Source organism: Bos mutus, chromosome 19, assembly GCF_027580195.1.
Source record: "Bos mutus isolate GX-2022 chromosome 19, NWIPB_WYAK_1.1, whole genome shotgun sequence".
Taxonomy (NCBI): domain Eukaryota; kingdom Metazoa; phylum Chordata; class Mammalia; order Artiodactyla; family Bovidae; genus Bos; species Bos mutus.
Genome location: NC_091635.1, coordinates 35056043 through 35071099, shown reverse-complemented (window position 1 = coordinate 35071099; position 15057 = coordinate 35056043). Strand labels below are relative to the sequence as shown.

Here is a 15057-nt window from a genome sequence, read left to right as displayed (position 1 = left end):
ACGGTGGCATAAGAACTAGTAAAAAGAACACAGGGTCAGATGTTCCTGTGTTGGTCATGTCGTAAAACTACCTTAGTTTTATGTGTCTCACTGATTACTATATCTCCGAGATCTGAATTTTAGATTTTCTAGTCACGTGTCTTTCCCTTTCTTCCTTGCTAGCGAGAATGATACCACAGGTGTTTTGGACCACACCTTCTGTGTCGAACATAATGCCTATGGTGAAATCATTCAGCATGAACTTAAACCAAATGGCAAGAGCATCCCTGTTACTGAAGAAAATAAAAAAGAATATGTCAGGTAAACACTTATATCTTCTTAAGCCTGAGACTTGTTTTAATGTTCTAGAATGGTGGTACAGAAAAACAGTGATGCTTAGGTAGTGTTACTTCCTGCCACAGAATGGGCTTCTGCAGAATTAAGTGGCTTAAAAACCACCACCATTTTATTACTTCTCATGGTCCCGTGGGTCAGTTATTTGGATCGAGGACAATAGGGATAGCACACTGCTCCTCCGCATGGTGTCAGCTGGGGTGGAAACATTAAGGTGGCCGCTTCATTCACATGTCTGATGCTTCACCTAGGGTGGCTTGGCTGGCTGGGGGCTGGCTGGACTGGACGCTGGGTCACCATCCGGCACCTGGTTCTCACTGCTGGCTGGGCTCCTTGGTTATCCGTGTGGTGTCAGAGGCCTCTCTCTTCAGCACAATAGCCAGACTTCTTATCGGGTGGCTGGTTTCCCAGAGCACAGGAGGAGGAGTTGTGGGATCTTTTAAAGGCCTAAGCCTGGAACTGGCCAACATCACCTCTGCTGTATTCTCTTGGTTAAAGCGAGTCGCATACCAGCCCAGGTTCAGTTGAAAGAGGGACTGTACAAAGGCACTGATTTCAGGAAACACGGTTTGCCATGTCATATGTAGTGTAGCTCCCACAGCTAGCTGTGCAGAAGCACTTTTGTGCTATATTACTAGGACTTAATCCTATTTATAAATAAAGATGTGGGTTTATATAAGAAATACATGTTTTCAATAGAAATATAATTTATGAAAATAGAAATATAGTGATATATATAAATAGAAATGTTTATTAAAGAAATATAGATATATAAGTACTATATTTCTTACTAAAAAGTCAAGAAAATGTTCACGTTTTACAAAATCACCTGTTGATTGAGGAATCTAGAAGTATTGAGTGTGATCATTTGGCTCATGGTATGTAATGATAATCAAATTTAGGAGTTTGAACTTCACCATATGTACACAGAAGTGTGCTTGCTGTACTTTTTTGCACAGAATATGTCCTCAGGTCTTACTGGCTGAAATGTTTTGGTTTACAGATGAGGCCCATCAGTCTCATAGCCTGTGAACACTGGTAGAGCTTTGTTGGAGACCAATTTGAAAACAGCTGCCAAAATGAAAATGCATATGCAGCTCCATTCTTAGGAATCTATTGTTTGGAAACACATTTGTAATTAAAGAAATACAGGGCTGTTTAAATATTACTTGCAAAAAAACCCCTGAAAACTGCAAAATGTTTGTAGAAGAGGATGATGAGATATATTAAACAGAATATTGTGTGGCTATTTAAAAAGATTCTACGTAAGCTGTCACTTAAAAAGCATGTCTTGGAACAAAGTCTGTATTGTTTTGTTCTCATACAGAAGATGTTCAGGAAGACCACTCACCCAATAAAATGTTGCCTGGGGTGGGGGAGTGGAAGGGATAGGCCTGGAAGTAGAGACGAAAGAGGGTAGAGAGTGGACTTGCGGGTTTTACTCTGTCTCCACATTTAATGTTTGTTTTTTTAACTACGATTTTCCTTTTAATAACAAACATACTACATTTGTAACTTAATGAGGAGCTTCCCCACGGTCCAGTGGTTAGAACTCCATGCTTCCACGGCAGGGGGCATGTGTTTGAAGTTTGATCTCTGGATGGGGAACTAAGATTACACATGTCAAGCAGTGTGGCCCCCACCCCCCCCAAAACACCCACCCACCCACCCACACACACACACACACACACATATATAACAATTAAAAAATAAAATAATAAAAGAAGAGTGAATGGGAATTTCCTGAGGTTCAGTAGTGTGTCACTTCCAGGATCTGGAGTAGACTGCTCACTTTCCAGGATTCAGTCATGTTTACAGCACACAGTAACTGTTTCTTGGGGCTTCCCAGATGGCTCAGTGGTAAAGAATCTACCTGCAGTGCAGGAGACATGGGTTCAATCTCTGGGTCAGGAAGATCCCCTGGAGAAGGAAGCCTGGGGAATCTCATGTACAGAGGAACCTGGCAGGCTGCAGTCCAGCGGGTGGCAAGAGTCTGACACGACTACCAGTGATTATCCCTTACCAGATAGTTTTGAAATTTTAAAAATTACAAAGAAAAACTTTTTACAGGTATGCAGTTTTGATGTGCCCTTAAACAAAAATGAGGTACCCCAAGGGATACAGTTAATATTAAGTAACTTATTTCTTAGAGAATTATTTCTCCCAAGTTTGGGAAAGGAGATACTGACAAATTGGGAGTGTGAGTAGTTCTGAGGTTTGTGAGTTAAGTTTTCCTGGGAAGATAGATAAAAAAGCAATTCATATAGAAAGTCTAAGTCCAAACAAAGACGTAAGTAGAGCTACACATGAGATGTAGTTTTGTGTACTTTTTGTTGCTAAAATTACATCTTCCAGGGCTTTTAAAGCCTAAGGGAAAAACAAGTAGTCAAAAAGTGCTTGCTAGTGGCTTTTGGAGAAGGAAGTGGCAACCCACTCGTGTCCTTGCCTGGAGAATCCCAGGGACGGGGGAGCCTGGTGGGCTGCCGTCTATGGGGTCGCACAGAGTCGGACACGACTGAAGCGACTCAGCAGCAGCAGCAGTGGCTTTTACTGTTTCTTCTCATTTTGGATATGGGGATTCTCTTCACCTTCCCTTCCCCCATATACAACCCACAAAATATAAAGAAAACACCCGACATGTTCAGATTGTATTTTCAAGTGAAATCAGAAAAAGTCATTTTCGGTTGAATGGGCTCTTTTTTCTGGTTATTGGCATGCATGCTAGAAGCTGAGAAAATCGTTTCACTTAGATTTTAACTTCAGACCCATCTGCTCTCCAGCCAGCTTCCAGTTTAATAGGAGTTTTTCTGAAGTGAAGAGTTGCTGTAGCGATGCTGCTTTTGTTAGTGGAAGGTTACTGCTTTTTAATTTATACTGCTTATAATTTATACTGAACTGCCTCACTACTGAGGATCCATCTACCTTCAGTAATCTGAGATTCTTAGATCTTAGACTAAATTCTTAACGCTACACACTTGTAAAGTGCAGTGTTGCTAATGTACTAGAGATTCATAGTAATTACCAAATCTGAATATATTTGATCATACAAAACCCCTGCCCAATGTTTCCAGGCTTTACGTGAACTGGAGATTTTTACGAGGCATTGAGGCGCAATTCCTGGCCCTGCAGAAAGGATTTAATGAAGTAATTCCACAGCATCTGCTGAAGACATTTGATGAGAAGGAGTTAGAGGTCAGTGTATGAATGTCATATCATCTAGTATAACAAAGCAAGGTTGAGAAGTTTCTGTTACTTAGTTTTAGAGGAGTTGTATTTCTGGTGCTTTTGAAGTTTTTCTGTGTGTTGCTGTGAGAATTCTAACTCATAGGAAAAGCCTTTCATGTTTTGGAAATTCTGCAAGTAGTCTCTCTTCTATTGTGACTATCCTCTATTTTTCCATATTATCCATTCTTCCTTTTAACAGGTTTTGTGTATATTCTTACAGTGTTACTTCCCATTCTTTAATTAAATGGCTCTTGATTTAGTTAAGTGAAACTTTATCAATTGGTCTCCACCATATTGCAGTTTATTTGGAATAAAAACCTAGACCCAATTGGATTTACATTAAGCTTTACAAGAAAGCATTTGATAGACAAAAACCTAGAGGAAACATTTAGGATCGTCTCTATCTAAACAAGAACCCACCTGCAATGCAGGAGACCTAGGTTCGATCCCTGGCTTGGGAAGATCCCCTGGAGAAGGGAAAGCCCAACCACTCCAGTATTCTGGCCTGGAGAATTCCATGGACTACAGTCCATGGAGTTGCAAAGAATTGGACATGACAGAGTGACTTTCCACACTATCTAAACATCTTCAGTCTCTTCGGAAATTTTTGTTACTAATACAGACTTTAATAACCAGTCCAAAGTCACTGCAGATGGTGACTGCAGCCATGAAATTAAAAGACGCTTACACCTTGGAAGGAAAGTTATGACCAACCTAGATAGCATATTCAAAAGCAGAGACATTACTTTGCCAACAAAGGTCCATCTAGTCAAGGCTATGGTTTTTCCTGTGGTCATGTATGGATGTGAGAGTTGGACTGTGAAGAAGGCTGAGCGCTGAAGAATTGATGCTTTTGAACTGTGGTGTTGGAGAAGACTCTTGAGAGTCCCTTGGACTGCAAGGAGATCCAACCAGTCCATTCTGAAGGAGATCAGCCCTGGGATTTCTTTGGAGGGAATGATGCTGAAGCCGAAACTCCAGTACTTTGGCCACCTCATGCGAAGAGCTGACTCATTGGAAAAGATTCTGATGCTGGGAGGGATTGGGGGCAGGAGGAGAAGGGGACGACAGAGGATGAGATGGCTGGATGGCATCACCAACTCGATGGACGTGAGTCTGAGTGAACTCCGGGAGTTGGTGATGGACAGGGAGGCCTGGCATGCTGCGATTCATGGGGTCGCAAAGAGTCGGACACAACTGAGCAACTGAACTGAACTGAATCATTGTTTTATTTTAAAGCTAGTCCTTAAAGCACCTTAGGTTTGGTTTTATAATTAAGACCTTTAACAAATACATCTGAATTGCTACTGAACTGCTTTGGAAAGTAATGAGATTTTATTCTACCTGAGGTCCCAAAATTTAATTAGTGCCTAGAGATAGCATAAATATTGGAAGTCTATACATAATTTAAAACATGATTTTAACCTCAGTGTCCTAACTAAATCTGTTAACAGTCTGTTAGACAAACCTAAAAAGATTGGTTTGACTCAATACCATTCCCATTCTTTTCGTGACTGAACTATTCAATAGTGAAATGACCAGAAGGAAGTAGGAGGAATAAAACACAGCAGGAATGACAATAAAGTTGAAATATGATGCATTCTTTTCTGTTCATATAATAAATAAGGAATTTGGCCTTAAAGTTACCACTCCTCTGAAGAAAGGAATTTTGAGAGGTATCTTCAGTATTATAGGTACTTCTGTAATTCTATTTGGATAACCACTTACCTGTTCATGTAGCTGTGATTCAGTATTTTTCAGAACCCTGTAGAAGCTTTGTTGCAGATTTTATTCAATAATGTTAGGGTTTATTATATAATTTCTACTGCTAATGAAATTAAGCTTTTCATAAGAAATATATATATATAATTTATTTTAGTGTTATACTGGGTTATTATAATTAATTATAAACTGTGGAATTTTCAGGTTGAATTATGTTCTGTACTACACATTATCATAAGTCAGTGTTATTCACAGGTTAGTAAAATGACTGTCTTGGACCCTAAGGAGGTGTGAGTATTAATAGTATCAAAGTGATTTTGATACATCATTTGTACTGAGCCTGCAGCAGAGTGCCAGTGGAGCTCTGTAGTAGCGCACTCACGTATTTGTACTTTGGTCCCGCTTTAAGCAGACAGTGCCACTTACTCAGCGCAGTTTCTTGAATGCCCATGCACTGTTGGCTGCTTTCACAGGATATAATGAAACAGATATGACTGCCTTATTACTGCAGGGGAAACTGTGGCCAAGGGAAGTGAGCTGAACTGCCCTGAATTCCAAAGCTAATAAATGTTGAAATTGGAATAGTAGATACAGGTCTTAAGGAAGGCATATGTAAACTGTATTTACTCTGAATCTAGTTTCATTAACATTTTTTTTAGAATTCTACTGTGAGATGATGGAACTTCTCATCTTGTCATGTCCGTCACTGTGGTTCTCAGATCCTGGGTAGGGAACCTGCAGTGTGTAGGTACTCATGGAGCTTTTAAAAAATACCGATCCTAATTCACCCCAGATTCATAGAATTAAAATATGAGCACAGAACCTAGTGTGTATATTCTGAAAAACTTTCCGGACGGTTCTGACGTCTACCCTCGATTAAGGACACCGTTTGAAAGCGAACATTGCAAATCTAAAGTTCCATTTTAAGGAATTTTTGGCCTGACTTGGGTTTCCATTGGCTCATTATTTGTGCAATATTTTAACAGCTCATTATTTGTGGACTTGGAAAGATAGATGTTAATGACTGGAAGGTAAACACCCGGTTAAAACACTGTACTCCAGACAGCAATGTTGTCAAGTGGTTCTGGAAGGCTGTGGAGTTCTTTGATGAAGAGCGACGAGCACGGTTGCTTCAGTTTGTGACCGGCTCATCCCGAGTGCCTCTGCAGGGCTTCAAGGCTTTACAAGGTAGGAGAGAGGGAGGCACAGAGGATCTGGCATCTCGTTGTCAGGGGCAGGGGGTTAGTATTTGGTGTATGCAGATGGTGTACACATGTGCTTATAAACAGATTCTCTTTTCACTCTGGTTCTTATCTGTAACTCTCGTGTCTTGATACCTTCTTCTCCTTCCTTTGTTCCCTCCCAAGAGCCTTTCCCGCTGGGTTCTCTGTGGTTGTAGTGAGTGCCGCATGTCAGGGGCTTGTGTGCTGATGTTCTGCCTTTCTGGACACCTTGCTTTAAAATGTTGCTGCCCATTCCTCTAGGGAAGTCTGTCTGCTTACATGTTCACATCTCGGCCTGGCAAGTGTTTACCCACTTGGGAGGCCTCTCCCCTCTGCTTTTTTAATCTTTTAATAGAGGCAGCATGAGTCGTGGAAGCCATTTGTCTGATCAGAGCACTTGTAGTTAATGCATGGCATCAGACCATCTCACAGCCATATTCCATTTTTAAGAATTGTTTTCCATGGAAGAGCTGTTCAGGTGGGGGATGAGTTGGGGTATTGCTAGTGATCGTGGTGCTTCACTGGGTGGCAGTGTTCCTTTACCTCTGAAGCTCTTCATTTTTAAAACTGCTGCTGCTGCTGGTGACTGAGGGTGTGGGAAGCAAGACTGGTACATGACTCCACAGAGCTGCGTACAGTCTGTGTGTCAGAATTCTGTGGGGGAAAACAGACTTGAGTCGTGTCTGCATTCCCTGTGTGGAGAACTCGTTACCAGCAGACTGCCCAGATGCATGAAGTGAAGTTGTATTTCTGCAAACTCTTTATTCTCTAGACTGCTGATCTTTTGCTCTGTGTGAAGTCTGAGGAGTGAAACCTAAATTTGCATTAGGCTGTCATCTTTTTGAATATGTGCTGGATCTTAGATTTGCCCCTTTGGGACAATGATTGTCCATAGAAGGTAGAAGTTGGCAAAAGGTTTCAATCCTGAACTTTTTCTTAAATCGAAAGGCTAGCAGATCAAGGAATCAGCTTGTTATCCAAGGCAGGTTCCAGCTTTTAAAAACCCAGGTTCTTTCCGGGGGCCTTTTGGCAGCTGTGTGGAGTCACCAGTACTCCCTTAGCCCTAGACCCTGTGGTTTATGTACCAGTTTTATTCTGAGATTTTGAAGACTGACACATGTGCCCGCAGTGATCTGACCCACATTGGCTCCCTCTGCAGGTGCCGCAGGTCCACGGCTTTTCACCATACACCAGATCGATGCTTGCACTAACAACCTGCCCAAAGCCCACACTTGGTGAGTTACTTCAGTAGCTTTTTTCCCTCATGCCAGGTATATAGGTGTTAGTTTCAAACAGATTTGACATTTTATTTGTTCTTTTTACTGATTGGACCCTTAAAAGAGTTGTTTATCATTCCTTTTAAGTGGATTAAGATTATCCAAAAATGGGTAGGAAAATCCCTTTGGGAGGTTTTCAAGTAAATCGCAACTTGAGAGGAATGTAGCCTCTTTCTTGTAGTTTTCTATGTGACACAGAGTGATACGGCTGTATTAGTTTAGTGTAAACTAACACACACTTGGCAGTCAGTTGCCCTGTTTTGAATGAACTGTGATTTGCTTATTTACAGCTTCAATCGAATAGACATTCCGCCCTATGAAAGCTATGAAAAGTTATATGAAAAGCTGCTAACAGCCATCGAAGAAACGTGTGGATTTGCTGTGGAATGACAACTTCAAGGATTTACCCAGGACTCTATTTATAGCCTGAGGGACAGACAGCCTCCTTTCAGCAGAGTTTCAAGAAATGCTGAAATACAGGAAAGCGCCCCCCACCCCCCTTTAAAACATTTTAGGACACTGTGAGGGGAAGGACAATTTTGAAATTCCTTTTCAAGGAAAAAAAGAGGTCTTTGTGCTTTGCCATGAGGCCACATTCAGCTGCTATTTAAAATTAATATCTTGAACCTAAAGAATGCTGACTTTTCCTACATTTCCAGAGTTAGGCAGTATTCTACACTTAAAGACTACTACTATTTTTATAAAAGGTAATCTATTCAAATCACTTCACAGATTTCAAGTCTATCAAACATCAAGACAACTTCAGCAGTCGGTACAAGTCACATTTCATTTTGAATACATGATTTTGAACAGCTCCTGTACTTGCTCTTTGTAAAAAATAAAATAAAATAAAATTATTTTGAATTATTCTACCTTTGTAAACAATTGGCTACAAAAGAATCTTTAAAAAAAATTAAGCCATTTACACGTTTAATTGCATTTTTCTATAGCAAAGCATTATATTTTAGAAGCATTATATGTTTCAACCTAGCCTAAGTGAGTCTTTTTTATATTTTTCAAGCACGAATTCTCTGGAATACAGCTATATAATTTTGGTTGTCAAGTTCCTAATGCAACCATTTAGTCTGAACTTAGTAGCTTATTTGCTACAATAAAATGATGCATTCAGGGGCTCCCTGTTCTTTAAGAGACTTTAAAACAGAAACCTTAATTTTTTATCTTGAATGAGTATGATCAGGTATTTTGGATTTACTTTGCATCTTAAATGGAAATACTGCATTTTTATAGCTACTCAGATCACATGGATGAGATGGGATTTTCATTCTGTTACTGGGTCAGCTTATCTTTGAGAGAGAGATATATATATATATATATATACTATTTCTGTAAACCAAAGTCTCCTATGACAAGTGCACCTAATTCATATTATATTTTAATTATGGTAAGTTTCTATCAAGTAAACCATCCTGAATCTGTTTAGCTGCTCATATCTTAATCAGTTAAAATTATGAAAAAGGAAAAACTCTGCTCGAAAGATTATTTAGCAAAGCTTAGAAAACTCTTTTACCTAACAAAATGAAGTGGGGGTGGTGGGGCAGGAGATGTCATTACTAAAAACAAAAAACAAAAAGTGGTTCTAACTCTCATACAGTCAGTCTGAAGAGTAATTTTGGAGGTAAGGGAATCTCGGTTCCCTTGGTGTTGAAGATGAGCATTTGATTTTGAAACATCCAGACTTAGCTTTCAAGGTGCGTGGCATGTTGCATGATCCAGAGGGCAACCAGAATTCTGGAGTGAGAGCCTGGAAAAATCTGAAGTCGTGAGTGGTTTTTTAAATTCAGCCGTCAGAAATCTGCACTATTTTTTTTATTTTTTACATTGATGTAAAATCAAGCATAGCAAATTTTGATGACAGCTTTGTTTAAATTTTGCAGCTTAATTATCAAGTGAATCAGCCCTTTGTGTTCTTTGATTTGATGGACTGGTCTCAGCCTGTGTTCTTGGAGACAAGGGCTTCCTCAGAGGTGCCTCAGAAGTCATGGTTAAGAGAGGAGGGACAAAGAGAGGGCGGAGAAAGGCCAAGTTGGTATTTGAGCAGAGGCCTCGAACTCCCCACCCCCTTTTACCCAGAACAGCTCTGATTTTTCTTTTATATATATATATATATATATATAGGAATTTCACATAAGGTTTCAGAGACTAGGAGGGGTGGGGGGATGGGTAGAATACAAGAGGTGGAAAACTTGCTGCTTAAAAAAAAGTTGAGAACTACTCCTGCAGCTTCTATGTATTTATTTCATTCAGCCGGATTCGACAGCCACACGCAATCTGGTTTAGTGGTAACTGTGTAGTGGGCGATGCGCTTATGCTGAGCTGTTTCTTCCTGCTTTGTTTTCTTACTGCATTCTTAGTTGTACCGGAGAACATCTTGAAATGCCCTGTTTGATTATCAGTAGTTTTCGGCTTTCACAATAATACCTTATTGGTTGCAGGTCCATCTTTTAAATTAAAGCACTGCGCAGTGCAATTGTGCCTATTATCTTTCAGTAAAAGTGAGTGCATGATGAACACTTCAGAGAAACTGTAACTGACAGATGAAGTACTAATGAAATGCTACTCTCAAAATAGAGCAGGCAAATACCATCGCTTTTTGAGTGCCTTTTTAACTTTATGACTTAATAGAGCTTTAAAAGAAACAAACTCCCCTCCCTTACAGTCTATGGTATCACCAACATAATTTATAAAAACATGATTAGATTTCATTCTCAAAGTCACGTTACCTGCTTACTTCTAAACAGGTGCTAAGCAAACAAAACCCCCACCGAATCACTGAACCTTGGACTTGCACCTCATGTTTAATGTGAATATTTATTTCCACATGTCCCTCTTAGCTGGGTTTTTCCTAATCCTTCCTCTAGTTGTGTTATTCCAGATACGTGATGTCGTGTTTCCATACATTGCCTCTGCATCATGAATGCTTAATTATGAACAGTGGTTACTTTGTAGAGCACATATGCAGTACAGAGGTGAGTTTGTTTCAGAGGGTCTTACTTCTTTGGTTGTAAAGAGTTTTTAAATAGTGCTGTGTATAGTGTACATTTTGTTTTTGCACATAGTTTGTTGCCCTGAATGGGTTTTATTTTTAATCAAGTCTTTTATTTTTCCCTTGTAATTACAGTCCAGAGCACAAGTTTCCCTTCTTTTAAATACAGTGTAATTTGCTTTATTTTATAACACTAAGTTGGCTTGAACTTCCGGTGCGTTGAGCTGGCTGCATTGATGGGAGTCTGAGCTTGTCCCAGACGTCCTGACAGTTTGCTAGAGCAGCTCCTCCTGCTTGTCTTCAGGCTGCAGCAGTCAATGGCTGCCGTTTGTGGTATTTAATGTACTTACGTTAGAATGATGGTTGTACCAAATGCTGAGTTGTTCTGTTTCTAGATGTAATTAGTTCACTTATTGTAATATTCTTCTCTCAAACTGACTTTAAAAACAAAGTTTTATCATTTTCATTGTATGTGTATTTATTACAGAGTGTTTTAGCTTTGATATTCTTTGTATTTTCACTCAGTTGTTACATGAGCTTTATCAATAACATCTGTATAAATGGTTTTTAAAAATTAACTATGTATGTGTCCATGCCGAAGTTGAGCAATAAATGAATGCTGTTTGCACTGTCACAGCATCGAAGTTTTTAAAGAATATTGAGTTTATAATGAATTGTTTTTAAGAACTTTGGCTCTATCGAGAGTGACTACATACAGACCATAAAATGTGAAGTTTAAGAAAATCCACGGGCCTTCCTGAGTTGACGTCTTTGTCATGAGGGCTCGGGACCCTTCTGTGTCAGGTCTGGCAGGGAAGCTGCTCATTTTCTCCTGCAGTGGCGCAGCCTCAGTGGTCAGTGTGGCCAGTAACAGCTTTCCAGGCTCTGGAGGGCAGAGCTACGACCGGGGCCTCATTTGCTTCCTTGAGCGGTAAAATCCTCGAAAAGCAGAAATCAGTTACATTTTCCCAAAGAGCCATGGCTTTAAGGGTCATAATTCACAGTTCTATAAACGTAGTGAATTAAAGTCTAGCTATCTACATGGGTGGACAGAGAACTGGATGTTTTTTCATCCACAACAGTCTGTGTAAGCCTCTCCTCAGCATAGGCCACGCAGAGAGGCATGTCTTGGCGGGGCGAGGGGGTGGTGGTGCAGTGGAAGCAGTCCTGTATTAAAGTTCCCAGAGTGGGCATGGGGTCCATTTTTACATCCTTTTGAAATGTATCTGTTTTTGCTTTGCCTCACATTGCCAGTTTACTTGTTATGATCTAAAATTTATATATACTTTTTAGTACATTAAGGATTTTAGTAGTAGTATCATCTATAAATTACCTGAAAGTTTGAGTAATACGTGACGTTTTCCTGCCCTGTGGTGACCTGAAAGGTTTGTCTTTTTATTACAATGAAGGTTAACCTCAGCACCACCCACTGCATTTATTTGTACTTTATATCCCGAATGCTTTTGGTAGGATATGCACAGCAGAATGGAGCAGAGGTAATTACACAGAAAAAGGCTTAAAGGCCCATAATAATATTCTTAGCAAACTAGACAAGTCAGATTTTCAAGTTACATTTCATTAAAAGGTATGTACCTTAAACGTGGCTCGCTGTCCATTCAGCAAGCACCTCTCACGCTCCTACCACATGTCCGGCTCTGCACCAGCTTTAGGGACACAGCTCTGGATGGTGGTTAAAAAAACGGAACTTCCAAACAAGTGTTCCTAGTGTCTGTCTCTGAAGCTACAGTGCAAACCGAGGTGCTCAGAACTCAAGAGTGTGTGCAGCAAATCAGTCAGTCAGTCATGATGGGAACATGACGTTAATGACCTCACCTCAGCAAGGCTTCAAATCCCTTTTGGTTTTTAAAAGTTGGTATTGTTCCCCTACTCCCTTTGCCCATGACATCTCAGATTCTAGCATACCTTTTGTGGATGTTTGGGCTGGGATTTATCTAGGTTATCAAAACAGTCTGAGCTGTAGTCAGACTGTAAGAGATTAAGTGTTTTATAAGCAAAGGAAGTGGAGAGACAACTGTAGCACCCTGAGGGGTGGGTTTTCCTCCTGCTGATCTAAGCATTCATGAAGACTTCGCTCGCCCAGAAGAGTTGAGATGGAGACCACTCACTCTTCCCAAAGACGGTGACAGTGGAGAGTCCTCAAGACAGAAGGACAAAGTTCTGCTTTTTAATTCAGGTACAGTTGACACAGATTATATTCATTTCATGTGTACATGATGATTCGCTATCTGTCTATATTGTGAAATGGTCACAGTCTTAAGATCCATCACCACAGTCACAAATTTTTTTTTCCTTGTGATGAGAATTTTTAAGATCCCTTAGCAGCCTTCCAATATGCAATACATTATAGTACCTAGTCACCATACTGTACATTACATCCCTATGACCTATTTTATAAGTGAAAGTCGCTCAGTCGTGTCTGACTCTTTGAGACCTCATGGACTACACAGTCTGGAATTCTCCAGGCCATGATACTGGAGTGGGTAGCCATTCCCTTCTCCAGGGGATCTTCCCAACTGAGGGATCGAACCCAGGTCTCCCACATTGCAGGTGGATTCTTTACCAGCTGAGCCACAAGGGAAGCCCTTATAACTTAAAGTTTATACCTTTTGGCCACCCTTCACCCATTTTTTCCTTTCCCCATCTCTGACAACCCCCAGTTTGAATCTACAAGCTCAGTTTTGAAGGGTGACAAGGGTTTGTTTTTGTTTTAAATTGACACATAAGTGAGATCAGATGATATTTGTCTCTTATTTTACTTAGCATAATGCCCTCAAGGCTAATGATGTTGTGAATGACAGGATTTCCTTTTTTTTAAGCTGATTATTTCAGTGTGTGTATATGTGTACATTTTCTCTATCCATTCATCCATCGATGGACACGTAGGTTGTTTCTGTATTTTGGCTATTGCTTCAGTTGAACGTGGGGGTACAGATAATCTTTTCCAGTCAGTGTTTTCATTTTCTTCAAATAAATAACTAGAAGTGAAACTGCTGAGTCATATGGTAGTTCTGGTTTTAATTTCTTGAGGAACCTCCATAGTGGCTGCACCGGTTTACATCCCCACCAACAGTGCACCAAGGTTCCTTTTTCTCTACATAGTCACCAAAACTAATTTTTTGGCAGCAAAGTTATGAGATATCTCATTGTGGTTTTGACTTGCATTTCCTTGGTGATCAGTGATGCTGAGCACCTGTTCATGAACCTGTTGACCCTCAGGTATCTTTGGGAAAAAATTATCTATTCAATTCCTCTGCCTATTTTATAACCAGATTGTTTGCTGCTGAGTTGTGTAAGTGCTTTATGTACTTTGGATATTAACCCCTTATCAGATGTCTGATTTGCAAATATTTTCCCCCATTCGGTGGTTGCCTTTTCATTTTTTTGATGGTTTTCTGTGCTGTGCAAAAGCTTTTCAGTTTGATTTAGTCTCACTTGTGCTTTTGGTGTCAAATCCAAAAAAGGAAAAAGATCATTGCCAAGACTGATGTCAGTGAGTTCACTGCCTTTTTCTTCTATGATTCCAGGTCTTACCAGTCTTAATCCATTCTGAGTTAACTATTTGTGTATAGTTAAAACAGCGGCCTAGCATCATTCTTTGCATGTGGCTGTTCAGTTTTCCCAACATTATTTATTGAAGAGAATATCCTTTCCCATTGTATATTCTTGGCTCACTTGTTACTGAATTGATTTTATATGGTGGTGGTGGTATAGTTGCTAAGTTGTGTCTGACTCTTCTCTGTAGCCCGCCAGGCTCCTGGGCCCATGGGATTGTTTGGGGCTAATTCTGTCCCATTAATTTATGTGCCTTTATGCCAATACCATATTGTTTTCAGTACTGCAGCTTTGTAATATGGTTTGATGTCAGGGAGCCTGATGCCGCCAGCTTTGTTCTTCAGAGAGCAGAGTTTTAAAGGCAGTTCAAATTTAGTGTATTTTTTAAGCTAAGAAGAAACTGGCCATGTCCATCAAATTCTAAGTTAGAGTTTGAGTAGTCTGAAATTCCATTCAACGTTTTCAGCATGTCTAGATTTAATCTAATAGATCACTCTGTGAGCTGCAGCCTAAACCCCAATTTTGGAATTCCTTCTGTTTATGCCATTTCTCTTAATGATTGCCGTCTTCTGTCGGCCCTGCCTATCTCATTCTCCTGTTGCAGACTCTCCCTGTTTTCAATGTGCTACTTCTTTCTATTGTGAATAAATTCCCCCGACACCCTTAGTTCTTTCACTAAAGGCTCTATCCTCCTGCCTTA

General features: G+C 40.1%; 2 protein-coding genes across 2 annotated transcripts in view; one reads left to right on the top strand and one right to left on the bottom strand.

Annotated features, from left to right (window-relative positions):
• The window catches only part of SMURF2 (SMAD specific E3 ubiquitin protein ligase 2), a 110675-nt gene extending 102407 nt beyond the window's left edge, over positions 1 to 8268 (top strand). Inside the window, exons 15-19 of the mRNA XM_070390100.1 lie at positions 163 to 300; positions 3405 to 3525; positions 6267 to 6468; positions 7663 to 7738; positions 8071 to 8268. Coding sequence (XP_070246201.1) covers positions 163 to 300; positions 3405 to 3525; positions 6267 to 6468; positions 7663 to 7738; positions 8071 to 8170 — 637 coding nt within the window. The 3' untranslated portion in view covers positions 8171 to 8268. The remainder of the gene's footprint in view (positions 1 to 162; positions 301 to 3404; positions 3526 to 6266; positions 6469 to 7662; positions 7739 to 8070) is intronic.
• A 2713-nt stretch (positions 8269 to 10981) lies between these two features.
• CEP95 (centrosomal protein 95) overlaps positions 10982 to 15057 on the bottom strand; it is a 43381-nt gene continuing 39305 nt past the window's right edge. The window contains exon 20 of the mRNA XM_070390099.1: positions 10982 to 11723. Coding sequence (XP_070246200.1) covers positions 11697 to 11723 — 27 coding nt within the window. The 3' untranslated portion in view covers positions 10982 to 11696. The remainder of the gene's footprint in view (positions 11724 to 15057) is intronic.